The sequence below is a fragment of the Helicoverpa armigera genome, chromosome 21, assembly GCF_030705265.1.
Source record: "Helicoverpa armigera isolate CAAS_96S chromosome 21, ASM3070526v1, whole genome shotgun sequence".
Lineage (NCBI taxonomy): Eukaryota > Metazoa > Arthropoda > Insecta > Lepidoptera > Noctuidae > Helicoverpa > Helicoverpa armigera.
Genome location: NC_087140.1, coordinates 6,443,321 through 6,457,963, shown reverse-complemented (window position 1 = coordinate 6,457,963; position 14,643 = coordinate 6,443,321). Strand labels below are relative to the sequence as shown.

At 37.0% G+C, this 14,643-nt stretch overlaps 3 protein-coding genes across 4 annotated transcripts; 2 read left to right on the top strand and 1 right to left on the bottom strand.

Moving 5' to 3' along the window:
- Positions 1-1,103: 1,103 nt before the first annotated feature.
- Positions 1,104-3,180, top strand: LOC110383053 (uncharacterized). Its single transcript, XM_021343773.3, has 4 exons — positions 1,104-1,501; positions 1,765-2,020; positions 2,390-2,509; positions 2,912-3,180. Exons 1-4 carry the CDS (start codon positions 1,299-1,301, stop codon positions 2,993-2,995), a joined length of 663 nt encoding a protein of 220 aa, XP_021199448.1. The 5' UTR covers positions 1,104-1,298; the 3' UTR covers positions 2,996-3,180.
- A 249-nt stretch (positions 3,181-3,429) lies between these two features.
- LOC110383052 (uncharacterized) lies at positions 3,430-5,264 on the top strand. The gene is made up of 4 exons (XM_021343772.3): positions 3,430-3,816; positions 4,040-4,295; positions 4,577-4,696; positions 4,939-5,264. Exons 1-4 carry the CDS (start codon positions 3,617-3,619, stop codon positions 5,020-5,022), a joined length of 660 nt encoding a protein of 219 aa, XP_021199447.1. The 5' UTR covers positions 3,430-3,616; the 3' UTR covers positions 5,023-5,264.
- Positions 5,265-5,357: 93 nt separating this feature from the next.
- LOC110383051 (isocitrate dehydrogenase [NAD] subunit beta, mitochondrial) lies at positions 5,358-13,866 on the bottom strand. 2 transcript variants are annotated; one of them, XM_064040100.1, is made up of 9 exons: positions 13,691-13,866; positions 13,077-13,160; positions 9,922-10,017; positions 9,066-9,182; positions 8,450-8,657; positions 7,479-7,642; positions 6,830-7,039; positions 6,210-6,346; positions 5,358-5,664 (listed from the first exon to the last, which is right to left on the bottom strand). In XM_064040100.1, exons 1-9 carry the CDS (start codon positions 13,730-13,732, stop codon positions 5,568-5,570), a joined length of 1,155 nt encoding a protein of 384 aa, XP_063896170.1. In that variant the 5' UTR covers positions 13,733-13,866; the 3' UTR covers positions 5,358-5,567. The 2 variants fall into 2 exon arrangements, with proteins under 2 accessions (XP_063896170.1, XP_063896171.1); XM_064040101.1 differs by having other exon boundaries at positions 13,113-13,160.
- Between the last annotated feature and the right edge of the window lie 777 nt (positions 13,867-14,643).

Sequence of the window (14,643 nt, the reverse complement as noted above, 5' to 3'; positions counted from 1 at the left end):
TTTCTGAATACGCGAGCGAAGCAAGCGTGAAATTTTTAACGGACTTAAACCAAATATTACGTAAAATTTAGCCCAAACGTACTTAACTTTTTCTTTGTTGACAAATGCAAAAATAACGGCATGTAGTTTCTGAATACGCGAGCGAAGCGAGCGCGAAATTTTTATCGGACTCAAACCAAATATTACGTAAAATTTAGCCCAAACGTACTTAACTTTTTGTTTGTTGACAAAGGCAAAAAGAAGGGCATATAGTTTTTGAATACGCGAGCGAAGCGAGCGCGAAATTTTAATTATTTTTTAAGACTCAAAACAAAAAAACTACGTTAAATGTCGCCCAAATATACATTTTCATGAATGGGGGGACTAGGTATGACACACCCGATTTACGTCTATACGAAAACCCCCTCGCTCGCATAGATAAAAATAAAGTAGATAACGTATAGCAACGTCGCGCAGCTAAGCTCCGCGGACCACTCGAAATGCCTCCAGGGACCACCAGTGGTCCACGGACTACCGGTTATAACCACTGTGCTAAACGATCGTTCTATTGTACAGGTCGTACATGGCTGGGCAAGCAAAATAGCGAGCGCGGTTTTTACACTAGGATAAAATTGCATTTCCGAAATTTTGATCACATCTACCAGCAGTTCCATCTCCTTCAATGCATTATTTTTTGGATTAGATGGACGGCTCGACTCGCTATGCCACATAGCAACTATTCTTTTAGGGAATACGGCTCGCTTTCAAATGACGCGCGAACCGCGCACGTTCGGGAACTCGAGCGTGCATTTTGTTTAAATCGCGCACTTTTCAAAGTCGAAATTTTTTTTGTGCAATATCTTACGGATATTACATAAGTTGTTGATGTTGTTAGTTAGAGTTAGTAAAAAAAAACATTGTTTAATCAGACACCTTACAGGTCAGAGCCAGGGCCCAGGGTGGGGCAAGTGCCCCAGCTTGCCCCAGTGTGGCTACGCCCATGACCCGCAGCTTCCTTTGGCTTCAGACTTAACGGGCCCCGCTGGGTCTTGCCGCACCCCTTTGCGATAAATTCATAAACAATCATCATACCTACCAAGAAGATTGCAATTCAATAAAGTTTCTAATTCTGAAATCTGTCAATTAAAACAAGCAGTCATCCGTCAGTGTCACAATTCCTCATCACCACCACCCGTGACCATCAGACCACCACCAAAACAAACACTCCTCAGATATTCCAACAAAAAACAGTTAAAAAATAAAATAAACCATGTAATCGCATTATAGTAACGTATAACTCCGGACGGCTAGCTAGCAAAATGGTGTTCATGCGATACGAGTACCCCACCAACTCGTTCCCATACAAAATTAGCAAGCGTCTGAATGCTCTTAGCGTGCCTAGGAAAGACTTTGTTGACACTCAAGATGAGATGCCAGCTTACACCGCTACTGGCACCAGGAAATCTGCCTTGAACGGACAAACTACTGACAGAGTGAACGACATCGCGTGGCCTTGGACAAGGTAAGTCTCCTACACTAAATTTTATGTTGCTACGGTTCTTTGAAATCATTTTTAAGTATTTAAAAAATTTGGTCATCTAATATCACCAGTATCTTATCAGAATTTGTGGTGTTCCTGAGAAATTCTCCACGTTAACATGCCCATTGATGAAGGTCACATATTTCCTAGCTAGACAAATTAGGAGCTACATGCTAGGTGTAAAGCTACTCAAAATATGAATACAAATTAATAAACGCCAACGTCCAATTAATTTCATCTTCCAGGAGATTAATGGTCATCAAAAGGATGTACAAGAGGCAGTTTAGTCAGGAACGCTTAGAACGCATTGATCGCATGATAGAAGCCGCCAATGGTACCCTGTACTCCAAGCTAGCTAACTGTGTCATCGACCTCAAGAAGATGGACTTTAGGGACGTTAAGAAGAAGAAGGGATGGACTGAGAGTGAGTGGAAGAAACACATGGACTATATCTCTGCGGTCGCTGCTCCTAAGAGGGAGTTTAAACCACCACCTGTTCAGGTTAGACCAGCATCAATTCGCAATTGTTAGTCTTACCAAGGGGTAACTAGGTTGAGGAGGTCAGATGGGCCGTCGCTCCATGTAAAATACTGGTACATAGTTGCATCAAGTTAGACTGGAAACCGACCCCAACATAGTTAGGAAAAGGCTAGGCAGATGATGATTCCCTTTTGTTAGCCCCGTTGTGGTGAACAACATCGGTTGTTTTTAGAATTACCTACTATTAACTGTTTCTACCCATTATTGTACCTAGTGCAAAAAAATGCTAAAAACTATAGATAATTGTGTAAAGTTACTGGCACATACAATTTACAAACTATAACCTTAACATAATATATGCCGACTTTGCAAAATATGTCGTTATTGCAGCGAGGCAAATCCATGCCTCTAGAAGCTCTATTGCCGCGGATCGAGGCGATGATGGTCCGTCCCGACTACAAGTGCTACAAGAGAATGTCGCAAGAGGCCTGGTACAGGGATCCAGTAAAGGTGCATATTCAAACTGTTACTTTTATAACTATTACCAGTAAGTTTCTAGTTGGCTAGGGGATCTCGATTTGGCCCCACTCAATCAAATTACTTAAAAGATCTAAGTTGATAGGTACCTAGATAATTCAATATTCAAAAGTTTTATTGCCATTCATATTTTCCGTTATTTTAAGATAAAACGTCATTTATTCAAAGTTGACAGTCCAGCAGTGGACTGCGATAGGCTGATGATGATGATGATTCAAAGTTGGCTGAAAGTCAGCACTTTTTGAAGTTATAGTTTACAAAAGCCCCTAATACGCCCACCCTTCACCACAGTTCATTAAAACGAACGAATGGCAATACAGAATGAAACTGCAATGCACATTTACTTGGATATTTACTACTACTACTGTTCACCAGGTACCGCCAAACGCCCTCAAGTACGTTATAACAGAGAGGACGAAGAAGCTAGCCGCTCCGAGAGCTATGCCCCGTGCGGAATAAACAGCTATTCCTATATACAAGCATTTATATAATCTGTCTGTTGAAACTGAACTCATGCCCGTCCAGTCCAGTGGAACTATGAAGTATTGCCAGTTATAGGAAGATAATGTAGGTACAACTGTCAAACGCAATCTGAAATATTTATAAGTGATTAATTACCAGAAATAAACAAGCTGTAAACTTTTGATGAGGGTTTCATTTCACCTAGTTATACAGAAGGAAGTAGAACTATAATATAAAATGAACGTAGGTACAAAATAGGGATCGAGTAAAATTTCCGGTTTGGAAGTTTTCGGTATCGATCCAAAACGACCTAATCCGAAGTGCTACACGAATCGAGAAGAGAAGGGGTGATGTGGTGCTTAGAATCATCGCGACTTATCTCGCCAAACCTTCATGAAGTCAAAACCCCATAAAAAAAACTCAAATTCAAAATGTCAACAAAAACACGCAGTCACGCCTGTCAAAATCATCGGGCCACAACAAACAGCCAAAATGTGTAACAGGACTACATATATTTAAACAATACTAACTAAACATGCAATAGCCGGGACCTACCACTTACCTTCATAACCACCTTCACCACCATTGTATACCATACCTCTCTAAGCAGCTAGCAAAATGGTTGCGAGGAATTACGTAGTCCCTGAACATCACACCTACAGGTTACCGAAGCGACTACAAATGCTCAGTCAGCCCAGAAAGTACTTTGTGTGTGACGATGAAGACCTGCCCAAGTACACCAAGAGAGGGACCAGGCTATCTGCTATACGAGGACACCTCATTGATAAAAATAGCGATATTGCGTGGCCGTACCTGAGGTAAGTTCTTAGGTAGGTAACGCTGTATTACGTACCTAAGGGTGTTGTGTGGCTGGCAACCATTTGTAATATATTATGTTGCGGCTTTACATAGTCTTCGTTTAAACTAAGTGCCCACTGCCCACATAATTGCAGTATGCCTTAATCCTCAACCTCCTAGCTATCATAACAACTCAATAGGTACCCAAATATACCAATAACCAATTAAAACTTATATTTATAGACGTTTAATGATCTTGAAAAAGATGTATAAATACAAATTCAGTCCGGAACGGTTGGAACGCATTGATCGCATGATTGAGGCTTCTAATGGCACATTGTATGCGAAACTGGCTAACTGCGCAATAGATCTAAAAAAATATGACGTGCGAGACTTGAAGAAAAAGAAAGGCTGGACCGACACGGAGTGGAAGAGGCACATGGAATATATTTCTCAAATCGCGGGACCTAAAAAAGTTTTTCAACCTCCGCCAATTAAGGTAAGATTGCAAAAACACGTAATAAATGTAGTTGGTCGATACATTAATAACTGACACTAAAACCTAAAATGGACCTTCACCATGGCCGATCCAAAAAGCTTTTGACTCCAGTATGACTGTTTGAGTCTGAGTTTCTTTTTTGTATCTAAGCCCAAAGTCAGGGAATGCGTGCTTGTGCATGATATATATGATGATATTTGTGATGCCTATCTATGAAGGACCTTCGACGTCAAAAATCATAACGATTTCACCACTAAATAATATCGATATTATTTTCGCAGCGAGGGAAATCGAAGCCTCTAGATGCTCTGATGCCGAGACTCAACATAATAAGCTCACGGCCTGACTTCAAGTGCTATAGGCGAATGTCGCAGGAAACCTGGTACAGGAATCCAGAAAAGGTGGGTTTTGTACCTAACTTATGGTCATAGGAACATAGCTTAGTCTCGTGAATTTGTGTACATTCTAAGAGAACTAAGTACCTAGTTCATGAAGTAAATAAAGACGAATTAATAACTGTCTCAAATCTAACAATTTTTAATCTAAATTGGTTAAAAGTTTTAATAAACGACCGAATGATGTTGGAACGAACGAACAGTCCAATACGCAAACAAACTTTTTTAATATAATTTTATTTAACCAGGTGGCGCCAAATGCCCTAAAATACGTGATCTCCGATAGAATCAAAAAGCTAGCGACCCCGAGAGCAATACCTCACGACGACTGAACCATGTTCAACTGAAGACTGATCACAGCGCCCGGCGTCCTTGCGTACAATACCGAAGAAATCGCAAACAGAACAAAAAAAAACAAATTCATAAACATGTACAATACGTCCGAAATAACTTGGTACTCTGAAGTTAGCGTTTTCACTGTAATTATAAGTAACAAAGTTGTCTACGAAGCCAGTTGACTAACTTCAGACGCGCACAGTTATACCGGCAACCGATTTATGACAAAAAAAAACAAGTCGATATCTTTAAAAGTACGCAAAATAGTGTAGTCCTGTAACATAAGAGTAAACGGCGCAAAAGAATAAATAAAAAAGTCAAACAACAAATATATCACTTAATGGTTTTATTTACATGTCCAACAGATTGTCTCTAATAAATACGATTTTAAAAACGAATTGAATACTGTAAAGTTGGTATAATTTCCCTATGATTCACAGATCGATGTTTCTACAAATAAATAAGTAAAAATAATTTAAGGCTATATTAATGTAGCTGTGAGACCTGTCTCACGTATGTTGGATGTTTGATTTTTGTATGTTTATTCGCATAAGGAGTGGATGACGGCGTTGGTGAAATCTTTGGTGGTCGACTGGCCTCCGAGATCCTTTGTCCTCACTTTTCCGTCTGTCAATACCCTGGGGAGAGAAAGATAGTCATGTAGATAATGTATGGAGTTTATGAAACGGGTAGATATTTTTTCTGTATTGGTAGAGAAATATGTATCACTACATAGTGTAAATCGTATCCCGATGTCTACCTGTCTTTATGAATGCTAAAATCTTTAAAACTATGCAAGAGATTTTGATGCGGTTCGATGCGGAAACACACGAAGAAAGAAAAAATGAAAATACAAGTAGGTTAGCCTTCTTGTAGGTCAAGTACATACGGTAGGTGTTACCTAGTACTAGTACCTAGTGAATTAACGAGGCAGTCGGGTTTCTTGTCAAATCAAGACGGATCTGTCAAAGATTGGTCTTGATTGATTCTAAAGAACGCATATGAGGACGGATCTAGTAACTCTCCTCGTCGCTCACATTTTGGCGACCCTACTTTGGATATTTTCCATTATGACATCTCCACTAGTAATTTTGTTCATCGTACGGAAACACTATTGCGCAGTGTTTTGTTTATATCCTTTGACTTGTAACCAACTTCAGAACGGCAAACTAATTATACGTACTTGTTGATAGCATTCTTGATCATCCGCGAGTATGGATGCAGGTTGACGTGTGCGAGCAGGTTGGCGGAGCAGAGCAGCATGGCGGTCGGGTTGGCGATGTTCTTGCCCACCGCGCCCGAGAAGATGTGACGGGCACCCTGGAATTATTGTGTTAGGTGTTGTTAATTTTTATGCAGTTTTAGAATTTTTTAAGGGGCTCAGATAATAAGTATTCCATGTCCCTTTAATGTTTATCCTAACAGAACTTTATATTCACTTTTTGGGGTGTTTATGACCCAATATTTTGGTATTGCAAATTGAACGCTGTGTAACTATAAGTAGGGTTCACTTTTTGTTTCTAATAAACTAACTTCCACGAACTACATTTGTGCCCGTGCCGGTACCCTACTTCGGACATCCGGATAAAACGTAGCTCATAATCTTTCCCAATAAATATGCTTTCTCAAACTGAAATTTTGTTTTGGATCAGTAATCTTAAGCGCGTTCAATTTTAAACAAACATACAAAGTAAATCTTCCACTTAATAACATTAGTACAGACACACAACAAACCACGTACATAGTTCCATACATAGTTTGTCGTCTATCTACAGTATATAATAAATTATATAGCAACATTACCTGTTCAAACACAGCGCACTCGGCACTATAAGAAGCCCCGGCGACAACTCCCGCGCCGCCCACCAGCCCACTCGCCAGGTTATCCACAATGTTACCGTACAAGTTCGGTGTTACCATCACATCGAACTGGTTGGGGTTGGACACCATCTGCATGGAGCAGTTGTCCACGATCATCTTCTCGAATTGGAGACGGGGGTATAGTTTTGCCATCTGGAATTGAAATTTGTGTGTTAGTAACGACACGTTTTATGTATTAGTTTTCCTTTTTGAAATTCTTGGCTTGAACAAACCCTGATACTTTGGACCCTGAGATAAATAGAAATTGCTACGACTATTTTAAATCTTTGGTATAAACAGGGTATTTTAGTTTTTAGTTATGGATAAATAGTGTCACAACTGATAAAGCAAATGAGCGCTTTTATCGTCGCGCTTCTTCCTAGCAAAAACACATAGGAAGTGGTGAACGGTGGGCGTTTTGGGGCTGACTTTTGTATTTTTTTTGTCGTTCAAAAAGTGCGGGTTGCAGCCAAGTTAGAATAATGATTTTTGATTCATCATTTCTCCTCAATTGGTAGAATCTTTCTCTTTTTCCAGTATACGTTTTTACCAATTTAAAAGCCAAAGGCTTCTTAAAAAAACTATTACTAACCTCTTCACAGCTGCGCAAGAACAGACCGTCTCCTAACTTCATGATGTTAGCCTTGTGTACTGCAGTGACCTTCTTGCGGCCCATCTTCACGGCATAGTCGAACGCGAACTTGGCAATACGCTCCGACTTGGCTGCGGTAATGATTTTAAGGCACTCCACTACGCCTGGAATTGAATTAATTATTTTTATTAATACATATCATGAATTCGAATGTTCGCTTGTTACGTTTTCAAGCAAAAATGGATGTTGAAATTGAAAGGTACCCTGAACATAGGCTACTTTTTAGTAAGGTGCGGGACGGTTGGATAGGCCCCTTAAAATCTGTGTGGAGACTTTTCCTTTCATAAAAATTAAAGAAAATGTTGTACATGGTGGTTTTAATAATTCGAAACCCGGAGTTCATTTTGAAGTTACGTCATCAGTTTCAAATGCCTCGGGCTGGCGTACATATTTTTTTAACCGACATTCAGCATTATTACGATTCAATAGCTAACGCTATGGTACACGTGTTTAAACAACTTAAACGCAAACATTGAAAATTATCATATCTCCCATGTTTGGGAAGTGTAACCAGTTTTCATGTTGATGTTGTAAAAATGTCTAAGAAACGCATGTTATACCTACGCTTTATCATGTCAACAATAATTCAAGATATTTATGTAGAAAATTATCAACCTACATATGCATGTATCTTTGCAAAAAAGATTAAACAAAAGTAATAATTTTGAAAAACTATTTTTAAAATCTTCATTACATCGTTTTCACATTAACGGATTTTAGTCCCGCGCGTGTTTCAAAATCGAGCTTATATGGGAGACACATACCGAGCCCAAAAATTTGTTGCTCAGTTTCAGATGGTATGTTTTGTACCGGTGGATATCAATTGTTTGCTGTCACTCGTATACTTACGAGCCCAGATTTGCGCTTGGCAAAAACTGAGCGGAAAATCCGCTGACGTGAACATATCTTACCAGGCACACTCTCGTGTTCCAGCGCAGAGTATTCTCCCTCAGTCTGCTCTCTGATGATGATGCAGTCCACATCGCGGTGACGACTCTTCACGTTCGGCAGAGACTTCACGTGAACCACGTTGGCGTACAAGTCAAGAGCGTTACGCAGCTTCATGTTGAGAGTTTGCAGTTCGCCAGTGTGAGAGAAGTCTGGGGTGGCGAGGATACCCTGAAATTGGTGATTTTAAAATGTTACACTTCTGTTTCTTTTAATGTAAGTTAATCACTACAAGGGGAAATAATAATGACTTAAGTTTTAAGTCAGAGTAATTTTCAGAAAAATATATAATCAGTGCAATGTATATTAAGTAATCTGTGGCAATATGTTAAAATAGTGGCTTTTGATGAACAATAGGTATATTGTATAAACTTTAACAGAACCGTGCATACGTTATAGAAAAGCAAACTACTTTTTAACCGACTTCCCACAAAGGATGAGGTTCTCAACTCAGATATTTGTATATTTTTTGGACAATATACAATTCTGTTTTTATTTACATTTCAATGAACTTGCAATATTAAAGTACAAATATAACAAAAATATACATATTTTTGAATATTAATAATGATATTATACCTTGATACAGCACTTGTTCCTCGCGATGGAGTTGACGACATCCTCAAGGGGCGCGCTCAGCGTCGGGTTCACCTCCGAGAAGAAGAACGTCTCAAAGTCCACCGGGATGTCCGCCGCCTGCACACATACAACGCAAATTAAATATGAGCAGCAAAGCATGTAGCATGCAGTCGGTTAAGGGATCATCATATTTATCTATGGGAACCAGTATTTTACAAGGAGCGACTGTCTATCTGACCTCCTCAACCCATTTACCCGAGCAACCCAATACCCCTAGGTAAGACCGGTTGTCAGCTTGTGCCTACTTGTGGCTTCTGACTACCCCGTAATGACTGCCAAAGATCTTTTGGGAGAAAAAAGGTGCATGTAATGTTATTTCTAAGTAACAAAACATAATTATAGATAAACGCTTCATTGAAATAATACAGAGAATTATTAGAATTCTATAGATTATAAGTCTTATCAGTACAGTCTAGACATTTCAAGATAATCAGTTGAGGGGAAATGTTTAATAGTAGGTAGAAGTAATAACTGCATTGCAATGCAAGCGTGGTGATTAACTTTCAATACTTCTCTGTGAGAAAGGAGGCCTGTGCCCAGCAGTGGGATGATAAAAATGCGGATGATGATGAGAGAGAAACGAAGGATGGACTGGGTAAAAGTCGATATCCTAATAGGATGATGATGATGAGATTGGGCATCCCAATTTTATTTGGGATCGCGGCACAACACGTATTAACCTTCCATACTCTTCTATCAGCCGTCATCTCACAAGTAACATTCTTTCTAACTTTATCGACTTTTACACAGTCCATCATCGTCTTCGTATGAGAGGGAATAATATAGAATTTCTTACCTTAAAGACTTCCTGAACGGAATAGACGAGTTCAGGACCAACACCATCTCCGGGAATCAGTGTGCACTTGATGCGGCCTTCAGGAGAACTCGATTGCTATACATACAAATAAACGTATTATAACAACCATTTTTACTTTGTGTTCAATACATACATTATAATACATTTTTATTTATAGTACCAGTTTGTTTTTTTCATTAACTAAGCCCTAACACAAGATACACTTGATTGAGTACTTAAGTAATTGATAGGTTTTGACGAAATCAGGTATACTTTGTATTGAATATTGGAACATAGTATTACATACCTAAATTGTTACTTTGTGTTGCAGAATATATTAAAAATACGTTGTAGGTACTACGTAAATATAACTGCGTATTAAGATACCTACGTTCAAACTAAAATTTGATTATAATAGGTCATACTTAATCGGTTCTCTAAGTTAATTAAAACTTTGATTTTAACTTAATTTCAACTTAATGTTACAGTTCCTAATTTTTTAGGGAAAGACACATTTGTATTATATAGGTAAATTATACATCCAGTGCAGTGCAGTCTTAACCGATTTCATGTATAGAAAAAAAAACAGAACGTAAACATGTTTTCATTTAAATTCGTACACAAAATTTGACCAAACAACTATTGGAACTCAAAAGGGCGTATCTCCATTTACTTACAGTAAATGATACTTACGCCCTTTTTACTTTAACAATGACGACAATCTCATTCACGTGTCACATGTCTAGCGACGCAATTAGTTTATGTAAATAGCAATTAACGAGACTATGAAACAAACGCCTGGATTTACAAATGAATGGCTTATAGAGCTATAGAGTTATCGCTCTGGGGTCAAATGACCATAGACTTATTGATAAATGTTTCAAAGACACAATAGTTGTCGCCCTTTGATAAACAAACAGGTCTTAGTCAGTGAAATGGGTTATTTCACTTATTATGTTCAAAGATGTATTTTAACTTAATTAAATGTTTATTTATTTTGATTCCCTTCAGAATCTTAAAGCATCCTTAATATATAACTTAACTTAAATTTGTTACTTATAAATAAAATAAGTTTTACGTACGAGTAACTTACCAGCTGACACCTATTAAATAAAGACCTACAAAGGTCGATTTCTACCTTCAATCAGTTATTATCTACCCTTTTCCTCTTTGCTATGTCTAGAAATCTATACATATAAGCTTGATATAGCATGTGCATTTAACACAGCAGCAATATTTAATGCTAATAGTTATGTTACATATTTAACTGTTATGGTTATCAATGCTTGGGTGGGACAACACAGACGTATATGCAATTAAGTTGCATGCTACATATAAACTCTGGTACCCTTTTAACTGCCAGTGTTTTACTAAAAAGTCATTTTTAAAAAAGGCATTTTATCGTTGCCAATAGGTAATGTATATCCAAATAAAATTAGAAAAATGCCTAAGTAGCGAACCAAATAACAGAAATTGGTCTAAAGAAAATTTTTGTAATACATATTTTTCAATAATTTTGATTGCAGTTACAGGGTGTGTAAATTAAATGGAACATATACAACATAAATAGTTAAACGCAAAATCATGCTACATTATAAGACCATCCTATTCTCTAAACATGTGTGTAAATATTGTGTTACTGTGTGTTTGTTACCAATGTGTGAATTTGTGTTTAATTTGTGTAAATAATAAAGTTTGTAATTTTTCTAAAACATCACATGTAATTTTTGCCAATCATACCTCAAAGAAAGAATAAAAAGAACATCAAAATAAATTTAGAATTTTTAATCACCCTATCATATCAACAAAAGGAAACAAACTTACTTTAAACAAAAAAAAAAGTTTTTTTTTTTCAATTTAGAATCTTGTCAGTATAACAAGATTTAGTACTCAAAAAAAAGAATAGAATGGTGTCTATGAAAAAACAACAAAAAAAAACATGGTTTGGGTGCATGCATGTAATATTGTAACAAATTATAGCTTACGGATCATCTGATGTGCAAGGACACCTTCATACTTCAAATAAAATTTTCTTTAGTGTTTTTTTTTTTAAATATTGATATACTTTTCGAATAATTTTGATATTTTATAGCCAATATATTGTAATCCTTTGCGGATTATGTACTAAGGAAGTAATGAAGCAAGTATGTTTAAAACGTGTTACTAAATAAATATTCCTTATTTCGAGGGACAATTCAAACACGTTTTCGATAACACAATGAGAGTCCTCTATGGTAGATTAAAAATAAGGTTTAGAGCAGTGGTTCTTAACCTTTTTGACATGAGGGACCACTTTGACTAAAGTTTGTCTTGCCGGGGACCACCTCATCGGTTTACCTAAATTAGTACTCATTTCTTTATTAATTATCAAAAAAAAAAACTGAATTTTTGGGTCAGTTCTACTCAAAGCTAAACGCATGTCGGCAGTTGTGTAGGTAAGCAAATACAAATAAAGAAAAACTTGCCCATGTAGTTTCCAAATGCGCGAGCGAAGCGAGCGCAAAATTTTTATCGGATTTAAACCAAATATTACGTAAAATGTAGCCCAAACGTACTTAACTTTTTGTTTGTTGACAAATGCAAAAATAAGGGCATGTAGTTTCTGAATACGCGAGCGAAGCGAGTGCGAAATTTTTATAGGACTTCAACCAAATATTACGTAAAATTTTGCCCAAACGTACTTAACTTTTTGTTTGTCGACAAATGCATACAGTTTCTAAATACGCCAGCGAAGCGAGCGCGAAATTTTAATTATTTTTTAAGACTCAAAACCAAAATTACGTAAAATGTAGCCCAAACACACATTTTCATGAATGGGGGGGACTAGGTACGACACACCCGATATACGTCCATGCGAAAACCCCCGCTCGCAATTATAAGTCGATAAAAATTAAGTAAGATAACGTATAGCAACGTCGCGAAGCTAAGCTTCGCGGACCACTTGGAATGCCTCCAGGGACCACCAGTGGTCCGCGGACCACCGGTTAAGAACCACTGGTTTAGAGCATTTTTTTTTATTCATAATTACAATAGATGACAAATATTAATACTTTTTTATTTGATCAAAGGATACCAGAAAATGTTCTAAAATATTTTCGTACTTGCTTCGTTACCAATAGATAAGTGGGATATTAGTAGACAGTTAGTATGCTCACCAAGGTGCTGATACCAATTTCTGCGGGGCCATTTACCGTGCTCGCTGTCTGAACTCCCCTGCTCCCATGGGTCATGTAGGATCCCTGTGAATAATGTTACTATTTATATTTTATCTATGGTGAGTACTGACCAAGGAGGCTATAATTCATCTACCTACAATTATAAGTAGGTTTATTTGTTTCCTGACTTGTAAAAAAAATGTAGTAAAATATAAGCAGACAAACAGAGTCAAAAATATGTATTTATGTAGTGTAAATGAAAAACATAGGTACATATTACGTGTAGCAGCATAACCATTTGAATGTGCAAGTTGCATTATGCAGTTCTCATATTTCATTTGATGAGGAAAATTAGACGCATATAATGTACTGTTTCAAGAGCCCAGATATTATTAGCGGAGATCACGTGAGCAGTCTCAGGAAAAATTCAATATTATTGCTGAATATTATCGTATCAATAATATCGTAATAACATGATAATGATACGATGTTTAGGTAAAACACGACAATTATAAACAATATCAGTAAAACGGCAAATTCATAACAGACAAGTTACGAAACACTTGGAACACGATATTGCCATTATTCAAGAAACAATTAAAATCGTACTGTACCTGCAGCAAAGTACGGCATACATTTCTAGCAAGACGAGACATTTTCGTTTTGTGTTGTACCTTTAAGCAAAGGTTTAATTTTTATAATTAATTTATTTTTGGATTAAATTATCAAAGACGTAACCTAACCTATAACCCGTTCCGTTAAACGGTAAATGACAGCTCGGCTGTTTGATTGAAGCGTTTCAAGATGACATCAATCAATTTAAAACAGAAACGTGTGGCTGTAAAAAGGATATTTGCTAAATCTATGCTTGCTTAGTAAGCATGTCTGGAGTGCCTTAATCCAAACTAATATTATAAATGCAAAAGTAACTCTGTCTGTCTGTCTGTCTGTCTGTCTGTCCGTCTGTCTGTCTTTTCTTCACGCCTAAACTACTGAACCGATTTGTGTGAAATTTGGTACAGACATAGTTTGAAACTTGAGAAAGGACATAGGATAGTTTTTATTACAAAAAAAAAAAAATATTTTTATAATTAAAATTATTCCGGACATATAGCGCCATCTATTGGTCAAATCAAAAATCTGCTGGTAGTCACTATTCCACGCGAACGAAGTTGCGGGCAAAAGCTAGTAAGTAATAATTTGCAACATTGAATTAAACATATTTTATTGCTAAGTAGTTTTTAACGATTCAAGAGTGAAATTAAACGCAATCTTTACTTGTGTTACCACATATAAATCCATTTTCAATAGTAGTACAAATATAAAAGTTTAGGAATATGAAATAAAATGTAAAGTCAAACACTTAATACCCATATACAAGCATACTATTGAGCTATTAATATAAAGAAAGGCCTGTATTTTATGGTTCTTTTTATTTTATTATCCTATTCAAGAAAAAAAGACTTGTACCTATACCTTGTTTGTATATAGGTACTTCTATTTTCAAAAAAAAAACATATTAAGTTGAACCAAATTTTAGTAGGCTCAAGATGTATGATTGTGTAAT